The sequence below is a fragment of the Lissotriton vulgaris genome, chromosome 8 (assembly GCF_964263255.1).
Source record: "Lissotriton vulgaris chromosome 8, aLisVul1.2, whole genome shotgun sequence".
In the NCBI taxonomy this organism is placed as follows: domain Eukaryota; kingdom Metazoa; phylum Chordata; class Amphibia; order Caudata; family Salamandridae; genus Lissotriton; species Lissotriton vulgaris.
In genome coordinates this window covers 166874414-166887317 of record NC_141696.1, presented here as the reverse complement: position 1 = coordinate 166887317, position 12904 = coordinate 166874414, and the positions used below count along the sequence as shown (strand labels likewise).

The 12904-nt window shown below is 46.9% G+C and overlaps 1 protein-coding gene across 1 annotated transcript in view; it reads right to left on the bottom strand.

The window, feature by feature from the left end:
- MYO7A (myosin VIIA) overlaps positions 1-12904 on the bottom strand; it is a 778803-nt gene that overhangs the window by 252636 nt on the left and 513263 nt on the right. The window contains exon 20 of the mRNA XM_086933887.1: positions 404-498. Coding sequence (XP_086790013.1) covers positions 404-498 — 95 coding nt within the window. The remainder of the gene's footprint in view (positions 1-403; positions 499-12904) is intronic.

Below are 12904 nucleotides of genomic sequence, written 5' to 3'. Positions count from 1 at the left end.
CAAAAGCTCAGTGCTGGCTGAATCTGTAGTTTGGTGGAAGTGACATTAAAATTAACTAAAGTACCCCTCCATGAGTATAATTGGGGCTTCCTGCTAAGGGTTAGAAACAAAGTAGGAACATTTTAGGAAATAATGTTCCCCAATATTCACCTAAATGGTTGGCGTGTGAATCCTGCCCAATTAGTCTCTACAGATCTATGACAATTCTGCAGAACCAAATCAACCTACTCTCTCCCACTATTTTTTCTTCTCAGCATCCGGTTTTGTTTCCATTTTATTGACAGGTCTGTACTTACAAAATGATGTGTCGGCGTGTCAGTTGTGCATACTGCTAAATTAGATATTGTTTTGGAATATCAATGAAAACATCCCACATTAAAGATTATCACAGTTTTCAATTTACCTATCTTTAAATCCGCGAACAACTTTCTGGATCAGGATAACCTTGTCGGTAATAGCTTTGTCCCTTTCAATCTCCAGAAGCATATCATGATGGTCCTAAAAAAAAAATATGTTTATCGATTATTTAATTTTTCATTGTTTTATTTTTCTTAACAATTCAAGTGGTTTATGAGTTGATGAACTTGTGCGCAATATTGTTTATAATATTTCGAATTCAAAATGATTTGTGAAAACTATATTCAGGCATTGTTTACACACAGAAAAGTATGCATTCTAATCAAGTTTAAGTTATTTCTTAGTATTTTTGATGGCACTGAACCAGGGTCTAAAATTCCACCTAAAGGAAAAAGAAAAGAATCAAGACTTTTCAATGCACCTCCTCCCTAAAGAAACATACCTTACACAACAACTACGTAAGTCTTATGAATAGAGAGGCCACCTATGGTACCCTCTTGCATCATGTAGGTATCCAAAAATAATTTGAGAAGTCACATCACCCACTTTCTTTTGTGGAATGCTTGATCATTGGCCATTTTCCCATGTTTGGATAGGTACATACAACCTTGAATCACTCAACCAATTCTGGGAGTTCCTGATAAATTTAAACTGGATAGAAGCGGGGAAACAAATGTTTTGTTACAATATCTTAGCGTATACCCAAGGAAGATCCTTTCATTTGGTGGGTACCCTAGATATGATTTAAAAGGTGTGATATGGATGTTAATTGAATATCAATTATTCATACAGTCAAAATGTTTTGGCCTTATTAGATCCTTAACCACGTCAACAGTCTTCTTCAAGGACTTCTGAAATCCCTGCATACTATGCATTCATACCATGCACTCTCCTAAGGAGCGGTCAGAAGGAGCAGAGTTAATCCACAGGGGTGTATGATTATGAAACAAAGAAAACATTCTGAAATTCCTCCATGCGCAATGGCCATTTACTGGGGTCAAACGTTTTAGTATACCACTTCAACTGATGGTCCAGGATTCAAAGAATGTGTATGGTCACATTTTCTACCTCTATGATTCTGGTGTGATGGTGCCAGGGGACTGCTCTGCGACCGAGAACAGCTGTATGATGAGGAATATTTTAAGAATAGCCTTTTTCTCCATGAAACCACACCAATACAATGGGGTAGAGATGTGAACAAGTGGAAAAGAACAAGTTACTTAACGTCGGTACCGCCTTACCTGGTAGAGGCTTTATCTAGACGCAAATACCTTACCTTTAAATATCCCTAAACATCAGACTGAATCCTGAAGATTTTTTAGCAGGACCCCTGCGCACCGGAAGGTGGCGTTGTTTGCTTCTGCATCAGCGGAGTTGTGACTTTCCATGCCAGGAGCACAGAGCCATGATGAGGACTGACCACTGGCGTGGAAAAGACTAAGGTCCTGAAAGTGGTTCGTGGAACGGGGAGGATGGGAGGGTCGGTAAGGAATCTGCCACTAGACAGAGTCTCTACCAGATAAGGTGTTACTGAAGGTAAGTAAATTATTTTTCTGAAGGAGATATCTAGCCGCACATTACTTACCTTTGAACAGATACTCAAGCAATACCACCCCAAAGGTGGGACTGTGATTCAGATTTGAAAAAACATCCTGTAGGACCAAATGGGCGAAGTGCCCTTCACAACAGACCTGACTGGCCAGACAGCAATGTTTTGTGAACGTGTGCAGAAATGCCCACATTGCTCCCTGGCAATATCCAAGAGAGGAACGCCGCATGCTAATGCAGTGGTCGCAACCTTGGCTGTAGTACAGTGAGCCCGCAAGTCCTCAGAGGGCTGTTTCGTAGTCAATGCGTAGAAGATCTTAATACACAAGACAATCCATCTTGAGATGGTCTTTTCAGTACAGCTTTCCCTTTCTTTGCTCCCACATAACCCACGAAGAATTGATCGTTGTAGGAAACAACATGGTCACCCCCACTTTTTGCCTCGTATTTGATGTGATTTCGACTGGAAGTGCACTGGGTTCCTGCTGTCTAGGTCCCCAGTGCTGGATCTCTTTCCTGAAAACTGTACAATTGCTTCCCCTATTTGGTAATACATTTAGCATCCTCTGTAAGTCCCTAGTAAATGGTACCCCTGATAATCAGGGCCTGGGGTACTACAGCAGGTCCCTAAGGGCTGCAGCATGAATTAATTGTGTCACCCTAAGGGACCTCTCACCAAACACGTGCAAGACTGTAAATGCAGGAAGCATGTTTTGGTGCAGACAAAAGTGAAAACACTCTATAACACACATCCCTGTGTACCATGTCCCCTAACACCGCATGTAGTATTTTTAAGTCACCACTAAATCAGACCATGTAGTCCTAAGGCAGGGTGCTTTATATTACTTGTTATGGCACACATGCATGAGCAGATATGACCCTGTGCTGGTCAGTTCCATTACTCCCAGTTCAAGTGAACAGGAAAGCAGAACATATGCTGGACACCAGTGAAAATGAGTACCCCAGCTACATGATGGCTTCACTGAAAATAGGGATGTTTGGTATCAAACATCTCATATTGATAAACCCACACTGATTCCAGTGTTGGATTTATTAATACATGCACCCAGAGGGCATCTTAGACGTGCCCCTGAAAACCTACCAGCCTCTTGTGTGCTGGCTGACTGGTCTCTGTCAACCTTCCACCCGAGACAGGTTTCTGATCTCCCAGGGTGATGGCCTTTGTTCTCAGGAGTTCAGAAACAAAGCCTGCAAGGGAAGAGGGTTTTCACACACCCTCCCCTCATTAGCACTCCTAAGTAGGCGAGCTTCAAAGAAGCTTCTGCCTTTGAAATGCAAATCTGGCTCCCCTCACATGCGAGGAAGCTGACCCCCTTTGTCCAGAGCCCTTTGGCACTGGACAGACAGAAAATGAGCTAGTCAGGTAGGTGTGACCATCCTCAGTCTAGTACCACCCCTAAGGTGGCCTAACCTGAAGTGGACATGACTTTTCAGAGGTGCCCATCTTTGTGATAGCAAACCTACGAACTCTGGGGTAGGATTATGTCCACTTCCCACAGGAAGTGGTCATATAGGGGGCATAATGAGCCCAGGGATCAGTAGCCCATTGGCTACTACCCTACATTCCCCTAACACCCCTAAATTCAGTATTTAGGGGGGTCCCTGGTACCAGAAAATCAGATCCTTCCAGTGTGAAAGAAGAAGACGGACACGAAGAGTCGCAAGTGCAAGAACAAAAGACCCAGCAACTGACTTGGCACCAACCCTGCCGGCCTGCCTGCTGACTACATTAATTGCACCAAAAGACAACTTGTCCTGCAGCTGCTGAGTGTCCAAAGCCTGGGAGACCTGTCAGCACTTCACCCAGGAACCAAGAACTCCCAAGAAGTAGCGGAACTGCTTCCCTGCACTCTGTAGGCAACCCAAGAGACCAGAGAGGACTGCAAAGACTGCCAAAACCCAACGCTTAAAGCCACCACTGCACCTGTTGCTCCAAACCTGTGGTGAAGTTGGCCAATGGTGCCAGCATGGTCCCCAGCCCTCAGCAGAACATGTCTAGTGTGGTGTAACCTCTCATCGACTCCCAGACATCGCCTGCAGCCTCTGCATGCTGGCCCCCACTACTGCAACTGCTCACAGTAAAGAAAACTCAACGCCTAAGGACAAGCCTGCACCAGCCGCCCCTGGCCTGTGGAGAAGAGGACCAAAGGTGTCCCTACGTCCCAGAGCATCATGATGCCTGAGCCCTCCTGGTGGTTCAGCCTGACTGGCCTCCCAGTCCAAGCCAACAGCCTCTTTACGTGAAGACCTATCCCCATATAGTAACATTGGGCATACAATCCTGTTTTTCAATCCTCCACCGCCCCAGTGCCACTGTGGTGTTCTGCTGGTGCTGCCTTTCTCTTGCCCACCACTCACCTTAACTCCTAGAGATTGGTCCCATAAGTCACTGTACTGTACCTGAATGCCGTACTTGTTCTTCCTTCAATAGGATAACATTGCAGCTTTTGAAAATTGCACTAAGTTTTGACTTTTTGAATACAAAAGTATTTCTTCTGCAAAACGCACTTACCTGAAGGAATTGCTTCTGGTGCTTAAATATATATAAAAATATGTGTTTTTTTTATAAATTAGTGTTGATCTCTTTATGGAGTCGTGTATCCTTTATTGACTATTGTGTGTATATTGTGAATGTCTAACACTCCCCTATGATAAGCCTAAGGCTGCTCGACCATACTACCCCCAGAAGAGCTTCTTGGGATCGCTAGAGCAAGCCCTTGTTCACTTATAAGGGAACCCCTGGACTCTTTACACGATATATCTCATTTTGATGTATCATATAAAGAGCCAGCTTCTTACAATCGTCCACACGGAACTCTCTTGTGCGGTCAACATAGAACGATAATGCTCTTTTTGGGTCCAGGCCATGAAGTCCCTCCTCTTCTTTGGAGGGATGAGGTGGAGCAAAGAAGGCAAGTAAGGTGATGTTTTGGCCTACATGGAAAGGAGTGACAATCTTTGGAATTAAGGAGGCACGTGTCCTGAGGACCAGGTTATCTGGGTAAAAGGTGGTATATGGAGGGTGCACTGAGAACACTTGTAGTTGCTGACCCTCCTAACCGATATTGGGGCACTAAAAAGGCAGTTTTGATGGTCAGGAGCCAAAGTGAACAATTGTGTAGAGGCTCGAATGGTGCACACATGAGAAAGGTAAGGACCAGATTGAGGTCCTCATGAGGTATGATAAAGGGCTTAGGTTGAAACATATGTGGCAGCCCTTTAAGAAAGCTAGCTACAACTAGTGACTTAAAAAGAGAATGTTGTTACGGCAGCCACAAAAATGCTGAGATGGCAGACAGGTAACTCCTAATGGTGCACAAAGCAGAGTCCTTCGGGGCCAAAGACAGTGCAAACAAAAGAACATGTGAAAGAGGTGCAGATAAGGGTTGACATAGTGAGAGGCACACCATGATGCAAACTTTCACAAACTGCAATTGTATACCATCTTAGTGGAGGGACGCCTGGCTGCCAGAATAACATCACAGACTGTGAGAGGAAGGTCAAAAGATGTCAACTGTTGTCACTCAATCTCCAAGCAAGGAGGCGGAGGGTGTGCAGGTTGGGATGCTGCCTTGTTGCAGCAGGAGACGATCCTCCCGAAGAGGCAGCCTGACCAGAGGACCGACAGTCAAGCTCAGTAGCTCGGGATACGTGCCCAATCTGGAGCCACAAGGATGACTTGGGCCTGGTTGTTCCTGATCTTCTTGAGAACTCTGGGCAGGAGTGGTATTGATGGAAAGGTGTACAGGAGGCACGAGCTCCACTCGAGTAGAAAAGTGTTGTCAAGCTGCCTTTGAAACTCTAGCAGGCAGAACTGCTGACACTGCATGTTTTTGGCGGTGGTGAACAGATCTAGGTAAGGCTTTCCCCATTGCAGTTGGAAATGCCATTCATGATCGTTGGCAACTTTGGCTACGTAAGCCTGCCCTGGAGGTCAGAGAGCCTGTTGGGCGTTGAATCACCAAGGAAATACCCTGACATTCCAGCCATGTCCAGAGATGCAAAACCTCTTGAAACAGGGTCCACAACCCAACCCCACCCTGTTTGTTGCAGTACCAAATGGCACAGGTGTTGTCCGTGAACACCTGCACCAGCCAACCCTTGATCTAAGGAAGAAAGGCAATCGAATCGCCCGAAGTTCCATCAGGTTTATGCGAAGCTTGGACTCCGCCAGAGACCAGAGTCCCTTATCTCCAACTCTCCCAGTTGATCACCCCAGCCCAGAAGTGACGTATCTGTCACTAAAGTCAACTCTGGTTAGGGAAGGGAGAGGGGTCTGCCACTGACCAATTCGCAGTTTGTTATCCACCACTGCAGGTCTTTTGCAGTTCCCTCTGAGATCTAAACTATGTGGGAGAGTCTCCTGATGCTGGGCCCACTGGGCTTTCATGTAGCACTGCACAGCCCGCATATGCAAGTGTGGATGGCCCACCAGCAGGATGCAGGAGGGGAAGTGGTCCAACAGTCTCAACAGGTATACAACCGCTACCACGCATCTTTTACCACGAAGTACTGTTACAACGAAACCATTACAACGCAAGGGTATTTACAACGCATGTATTTACAACGCATTACACTACAACGCAGATACTATTACAACGCATACCATTACAACGTAAGTATAGGTAAGTTTATCTTTTTTTTAAAACATTTATTAGGGGTATTGGGTTATGGGGTACAGGGGTATTTTAGAGTTCAGGGCTAGGTTTGGGTTTTGGGGTAAAGGGGTATTTTTAGGGTTCAGGGCTGGGTTATGGGGTACAGGGGTATTTTTAGGGTTCAGGGCTGGGTTTGGGTTTTGGGGTACAGGGGTATTTTTAGGGTTCAGGGCTGGGTTTGGGTTTTGGGGTACAGTGGTATTTTTAGGGTTCAGGGCTGGGTTTGGGTTATGGGGTACAGGGGTATTTTTAGGGTTCAGGGTTGGGTTTGGGTTTTGGGGTACAGGGGTATTTTTAGGGTTCAGGGCAGGGTTTGGGTTTTGGGGTACAGGGGTATTTTTAGGGTTCAGGGCAGGGTTTGGGTTTTGGGGTACAGGGGTATTTTTAGGGTTCAGGGCTAGGTTTGGGTTTTGGGGTACAGGGGTATTTTTAGGGTTCAGGGCTAGGTTTGGGTTTAGGGGTACAGGGGTATTTTTAGGGTTCAGGGCTGGGTTTGGGTTTTGGGGTACAGGGGTATTTTTAGGGTTCAGGGCAGGGTTTGAGTTTTGGGATACAGGGGTATTTTTAGGGTTCAGGGCTGGGTTTGGGTTTTGGGGTACAGGGGTATTTTTAGGGTTCAGGGCTGGGTTTGCGTTATGGGGTACAGGGGTATTTTTAGGGTTCAGGGCTAGGTTTGGGTTATGGGGTACAGGGGTATAGGGGTATTTTTAACATATATATTTACAAATTCTTAAATAAAAATTAATATAATTAATTAAAATATTTAAATAATTATTAGTTACATTATTTTAAAATATTATATACTTACGTTGTAATGGTATGCGTTGTAATAGTATCTGCGTTGTAGTGTAATGCGTTGTAATGGAATTCGTTGTAAAGGGTCCTGCGTTGTAAAAAATGCGTGGTAATGGTATGCGTGATAAATGTATGCGTGCTAACATCATACATCCGTCTCAACATCCTCAGAGTCAGTCTCACTGAAATCCAGGATAGAGGCTCAAACGTCTGTATCATAGCCTGATTATCCTGGACTCACTGCTCTGGAGTATAGGCCAGAAACTCTACCATGTCCAGAACAGCTCTGTTGAATGGGAGCGTCCGAGAAAGAGTCAGGTGTGACTTCAGCATGTTGATAGTGAACCCCAGTGAGTGCAGGAGGTTTGTCATAGTCTGAAGGTGGGAGACGACTGCCTGGGGCGAGCCCGCCTTTAACAATCAGTCGTCGAGGTAGGAGAAGACTGAAATCCCTGACCACCGTAAATGAGCTGCGACCAACGGCAACACCTTGGTGAACATCTGAAGAGTACTGGTAAGGTTGAAGGAGACACATCAAACTGAACGTCCTCCATTCTTCTTTGGCAAGAGAAAGTAGCGGCAATAGCAACCACAACCTATTTCTGATGCAGACACCCTCTTTACGGCTCCCTTGGCCAAGAGAGCCTGCACTTCTATATGGAGCAAGGAGAGATAGTCCTCCGTCAGCCGATCGTAAGTAAGTGGAAAGGCTGGATGGGGTGTCAAAGGAGAGGGAAAAGCCCCTTTGGGCTATCTGTAGTACCCAACAGCCTGATGTTACTGACCACCAGTGCGGGAGGTGATGGCATATCCTGCCTCCCACTGAGTGTCCATGATGGTCTGAGGGCACACTGAAGAGACTTGGAGGCAGCGGCTGCCTGAGGGGTGGTGCACTGACCTGACCACTGGCCGCCGGTCCCGCATAGTCGTTGGGGCTTTGGGTCTGCACCCTCCACAAAGAAAAGGCTGAGAAGGCTGCTAGCCGTGGTTGCTGGGAGGGTATGGGCATGGCTGGAGACCCCTTCCATAGCCAAGAAAGGGGCGAAGGCGGATTAGGATTGAGGAGAAGCCATAGACAAGCCCAAACACTTGGCTGTAGCTCTGTTGTTCTTGAAGCGCTCCAGCGCTAAATCCGTCTTGTCGCCAAATAGGTAAGAGCCATGAAAGGGCATGTCCATAAAGGATGCCTGGACATTTACTGTAAAACTGCTGTTCTCAGCCAGGCATGGTGCAGCAAGGCCACTGACAATGAAATTGCTCTGCCTAATGAGTCAGTAGTATCAAATCTACATCTGATGGAGAACTTTGCTGCATCTTTCCAGTTGGCACCAGCCTGAGAGATTATGGCTGAGGACTCCTCTGGAACCGTAGGCAGCACTTGCGCAACCGAATCTCATAGTATATGGGAATAATTGCCCAATAGGCATGCCGTGCCTGGCTGGTGGAAGAGAACATTCTCTTATCGAAGGTATCCGGCCTCTTGGATTCCCTATCTGGTGGAGTAGTAGCGAACGCGCCAGGGTGAATGCGGGATGAGGAGTCTTGGATCACCAAGTTCTCCAGGGTGGGGAGCTGGGTGAGGCGGTAGGCAATCATCCTATTCACAGGAGCCCCAGTGCATGGCTTCTACAAGTCTCCAAGTAGTACGTCTGTAAGGGCTACATTAAATGGGAGTAAGGGTTCTGAGGGGGAAAATTCGAGCTGAAGCACCTCTATCAAAACGTTAGTTTTGACTGCCACTGAGGGTTGGTTAAGGTCCGTGCCTCAGCCGCCCTGCACACCACCTTTGCAAAAGATGCTCCTTTCTCCATAGTCACAGTAGGAGGGAAACAAAGCCAGTGTCAAGTGAGGTGTCTAACCCACTAGCCTATCCCAGTTCCTCATACTAGTTGTCCTCCTCAACTGGGTCCTCTCCATAGGGGGCCATAGACCTCTCCAATATGTCTCCCTCTCGAGGCCTATCCATTAAATAAGGCACTGGCTCTGCTCTGGGGAAGATATCCTTGGTCGGTGCTGTGTCAAATTAGGGTATGACGATGGGGCGGGGCCTCGGCACTGGAGTGGGTGCCGAGGAAGATCTGCATCTCACCAGCGACTCTGCTCTGGATCCAGCACGGGTCCCTGGGGCCGTCTGCTCTTGAGGGTGAACCAACTGGTGTGGTTCCAGTAGGGGCCCCTCCTGTGCCCTGGGGCCCAACGGCACTCCAGTGGGGCTGTGCCACCAAAAATGAGGTGCAAGGCTGTATAAAATTTCTAACCTGGCGGGGTTCGCTCTGGGACAATCAGGGAAGGGTCGATCGGAAAAAGGTTCAGACCCTGCCACTCACAGAGTCTGGAGTGCCAATGCTCCCTTGTCTCAATCGGATGACTTTGACAGATGTGGGGACGTCCAAGAATGTTTGGACTTCTGTGACTTCTCACGTTTGTGGGATTTCCCCGAATTACCCGATGACTTTGAATGTGACAAGGAATGTCAGAACGGGACCTCAAGCGTTGCGGAGTGGAACAACGTTAGGCGGCAAGAAGCTTGACAGATTGCTCCCTAGCGCCTTCCGATGCATGGCGCAGCAGTCATCGGAGTAGTGTCTTGGTTCCTGGCACCCCAAACACACCAAGTTGGGGTCTGTTACCAACATTTGCCTGTGACAGGGCACACATGGTTTGATATCAGCTAACGTCTTGTGTGACATCCTCACACCAGGAGAAGAATCTCGGAAAAAGGTTGACAAAAAGTCGAAAAAAAGGCCAGTCAAAAAATGACTGACTGGCTGCTCAATCCAGATCAGAGCTGTCTGGCTTGGAAAGGAAAGAATGGACGTCAGCGCGCATTTTGCTTACTTACAGGGGTCTTAGAGCCCATCAGTTGCTGATCATTGGTTGGCTTCTTCGTCTCTTGTCATTTGCCTGCTCCTCTTTGGTCAGTATGCACTGGTTTGACTGTCTCTTCTCTTCTGCTTGCACTTTCAGAGCTACTTACACCTCATAAGAGTTCATATGTTTCCACTGTCCTTCGTGTGGTTTGTCGCCACCAAGTCATCAGTGATGTTGCTTGAACCCTCCAGACCTCCTCCTGACGTCATTCATGCTGCTTGCTCCGCCCTGCCCTCCTGCCACTGTCTGCCGTGTTACTTGCCCCATCCCACTCTACTCCCGGTGTGCATGTTGGTCCCGTCATTACAAAAAGTGTGCTGAGACGAAGGCACTACTGGTAGTGTCAGAGCTTTTTTTCTAACTTTAATATTTTTTTTTATTCAGCTCTGCCACAATGTTGCTTGCCCCCTTACACCCATCTGCCCAATCGAGTACCGATCGCCGTTAAAAACCAAGCATTAGCAAAGCCAATTCATCTTGCCTATCTGAGAGACACTGGCTATGTGAAAGTGTTTTAGCCATTTTGTACAGCAGCTATAGTAGCGTGGCTGCTGTGCTGCTTGTCTAAAGCAAAAAAATGGCGCTATGACACACCCAGGGCTGACCGTGTCATGATGCTTTTTTTTTTTGCTTTTTTTTTTTACTTTCAGCCAACCCTCCATAGCAGCTGCACTACTTGCTGCTGTACGACATGGCTAAAAAACATTGACATAGCCAGCGGCTCATACTTATACAAGACCTATTGGTTTTGCCAAAGCTTGTTTTATACGTTCACCAAGAAATGTTTCAACATCGAATGGAGCATTGAAAGAGAGATTACTTGCGGAAAAAAATAAATCAAAAGAATGAATTTTTACATGCCTTAGTGAACTTGCCCCCATAATATATGAAATTGGAATAAAATGTGAATATTCAGGGATAGTCATACACATTTAGTACAAATAGAAAAGATTGTGCTCTCTCTCCACCTTTAGTGGTAGGACGTTTCGGGGTTAATTCACAAAGGCGTGTAAGAGTACGCAAATAATATGTCTGTAGTACTGCTTCCCATACTCATAAGCGACTTTGTTGATTGGCCTCCTGCTTTTTCCGAAGACTCAAAGAGAGGGATGAGTTCTTTACGCGTCAACATTTAAAATCACCTTAAAGCGAGATTTAGTGACAAAAAGTGGGAGAATGTTATTTCCCTTTACCCTTCTGTTAGAATGGAATTAAGATGTAAGGAGGAAAAAGCTTAAAAAGGCTTTTTACACTTAAAAAGGCATTTACATCCATCTAATGCATTTAAGTTGTTCTGCGCCACCCACGATAGATCACTGACTTTGCAAAATCGAGCTGAAGCTTGTATGTCAACAACTCCCACAGTGAGAAACAGATTTGGTCATGGATTGCTCCTCGCTTTTTCCTAACCTCCTACATTTCCAGAGTCATTCAGTCCTGTTCACTGTCGCTTTCCTCTCCCTAGAGTTTATCAGTTTCCGCAGCTGTCCAAACAGGAAACACACAACTCAAATGTACGACTTGCCAAACCGGAAAGAGCAGGAAGGAGGGTGTCACATACAGTGAAAAATAGAGAGAAAGAAACAGAGCCGAAAATTCACACCTCCACACCGTTTTTAAAATCAATGTGTACCACTTCTTTTTCCTCGGTTTCTTTTAAATTGCTAAACTACCAATGCCCAGAGCTTGATTTGGTACCTCTGACAGAAGCATGCTTGCTGGCATCTTTAAACAACTATCCCTTCCCAAAAGAGCTTATCTCAAGTCAATATGGATCCCTGCTGGTCTTGCAAGACACTGTATTTGCTGTTATGTTTCAGTACTTAATTAAAGCCAATAAAATTAATTGCCACACAAAATAGGTACATTTTCTGTTCCGGGTGGGTGCCGTTCGAGGATTGTGTGCAGGGTGAACTCTTGTGTCCCTGATCTTTGGAAGGAGACTTTGTGGGCTGTAGGGCGGAGACACCACCATCGGCGCAGCAGCGGGACTGCGAGTCCCAGGAATCGAGGCGGCTGCTGACACGCCGCACCTGGAGACTCTTCCCGGCTGGCCACGCCCCTCAAGGCCAGCGGCTATAGAACCACGCCCTTAGACGTGCATCGCGGGACGCGCGCGGGCGGGCGCCGGGCTAAGCCCGGGCAAAGGGCGGGCCGTTTGAGGCCGTTAGAGGGCGGAAGAGACCGGACCGGGCCACCCATCTAAGGCCTTCCTCCCGGCTCCCTTACGCGGACCTGTTCACTGTGGACGATATACCATGGCAAGTAGGGAAACAAGAAGCAAGGCTGCGACTGCGGTCTCAGGTACTATGGACAAATTCCTCCAGAAAATTAATATGTCGGGCAGTAATGGCCCTTTGTTGCCTGTTACACCAATAGAGGAGGGCGTAGAAGATAATGTTCTGTGTTCTTCAACGAGTTTAGTTGCCAATACTAGTACTCCTGTAATGCTTGATGCCACCCACCTGTCCTTAATGGACAGTATTGACCAAACTATAGAGTCCGTACTTCAACAGCTTAGGACCCCATCACTCACGCAGAGGGATAGGGACACATCTCGGGTTTTCAGTGATGTGGAGCTCTCCCCTGCTGTGGAGTCGGTGCAGTCCGGGGCTCAGGGTGGGGATTCAAATTCCTATTGGAGCATGCGGGGT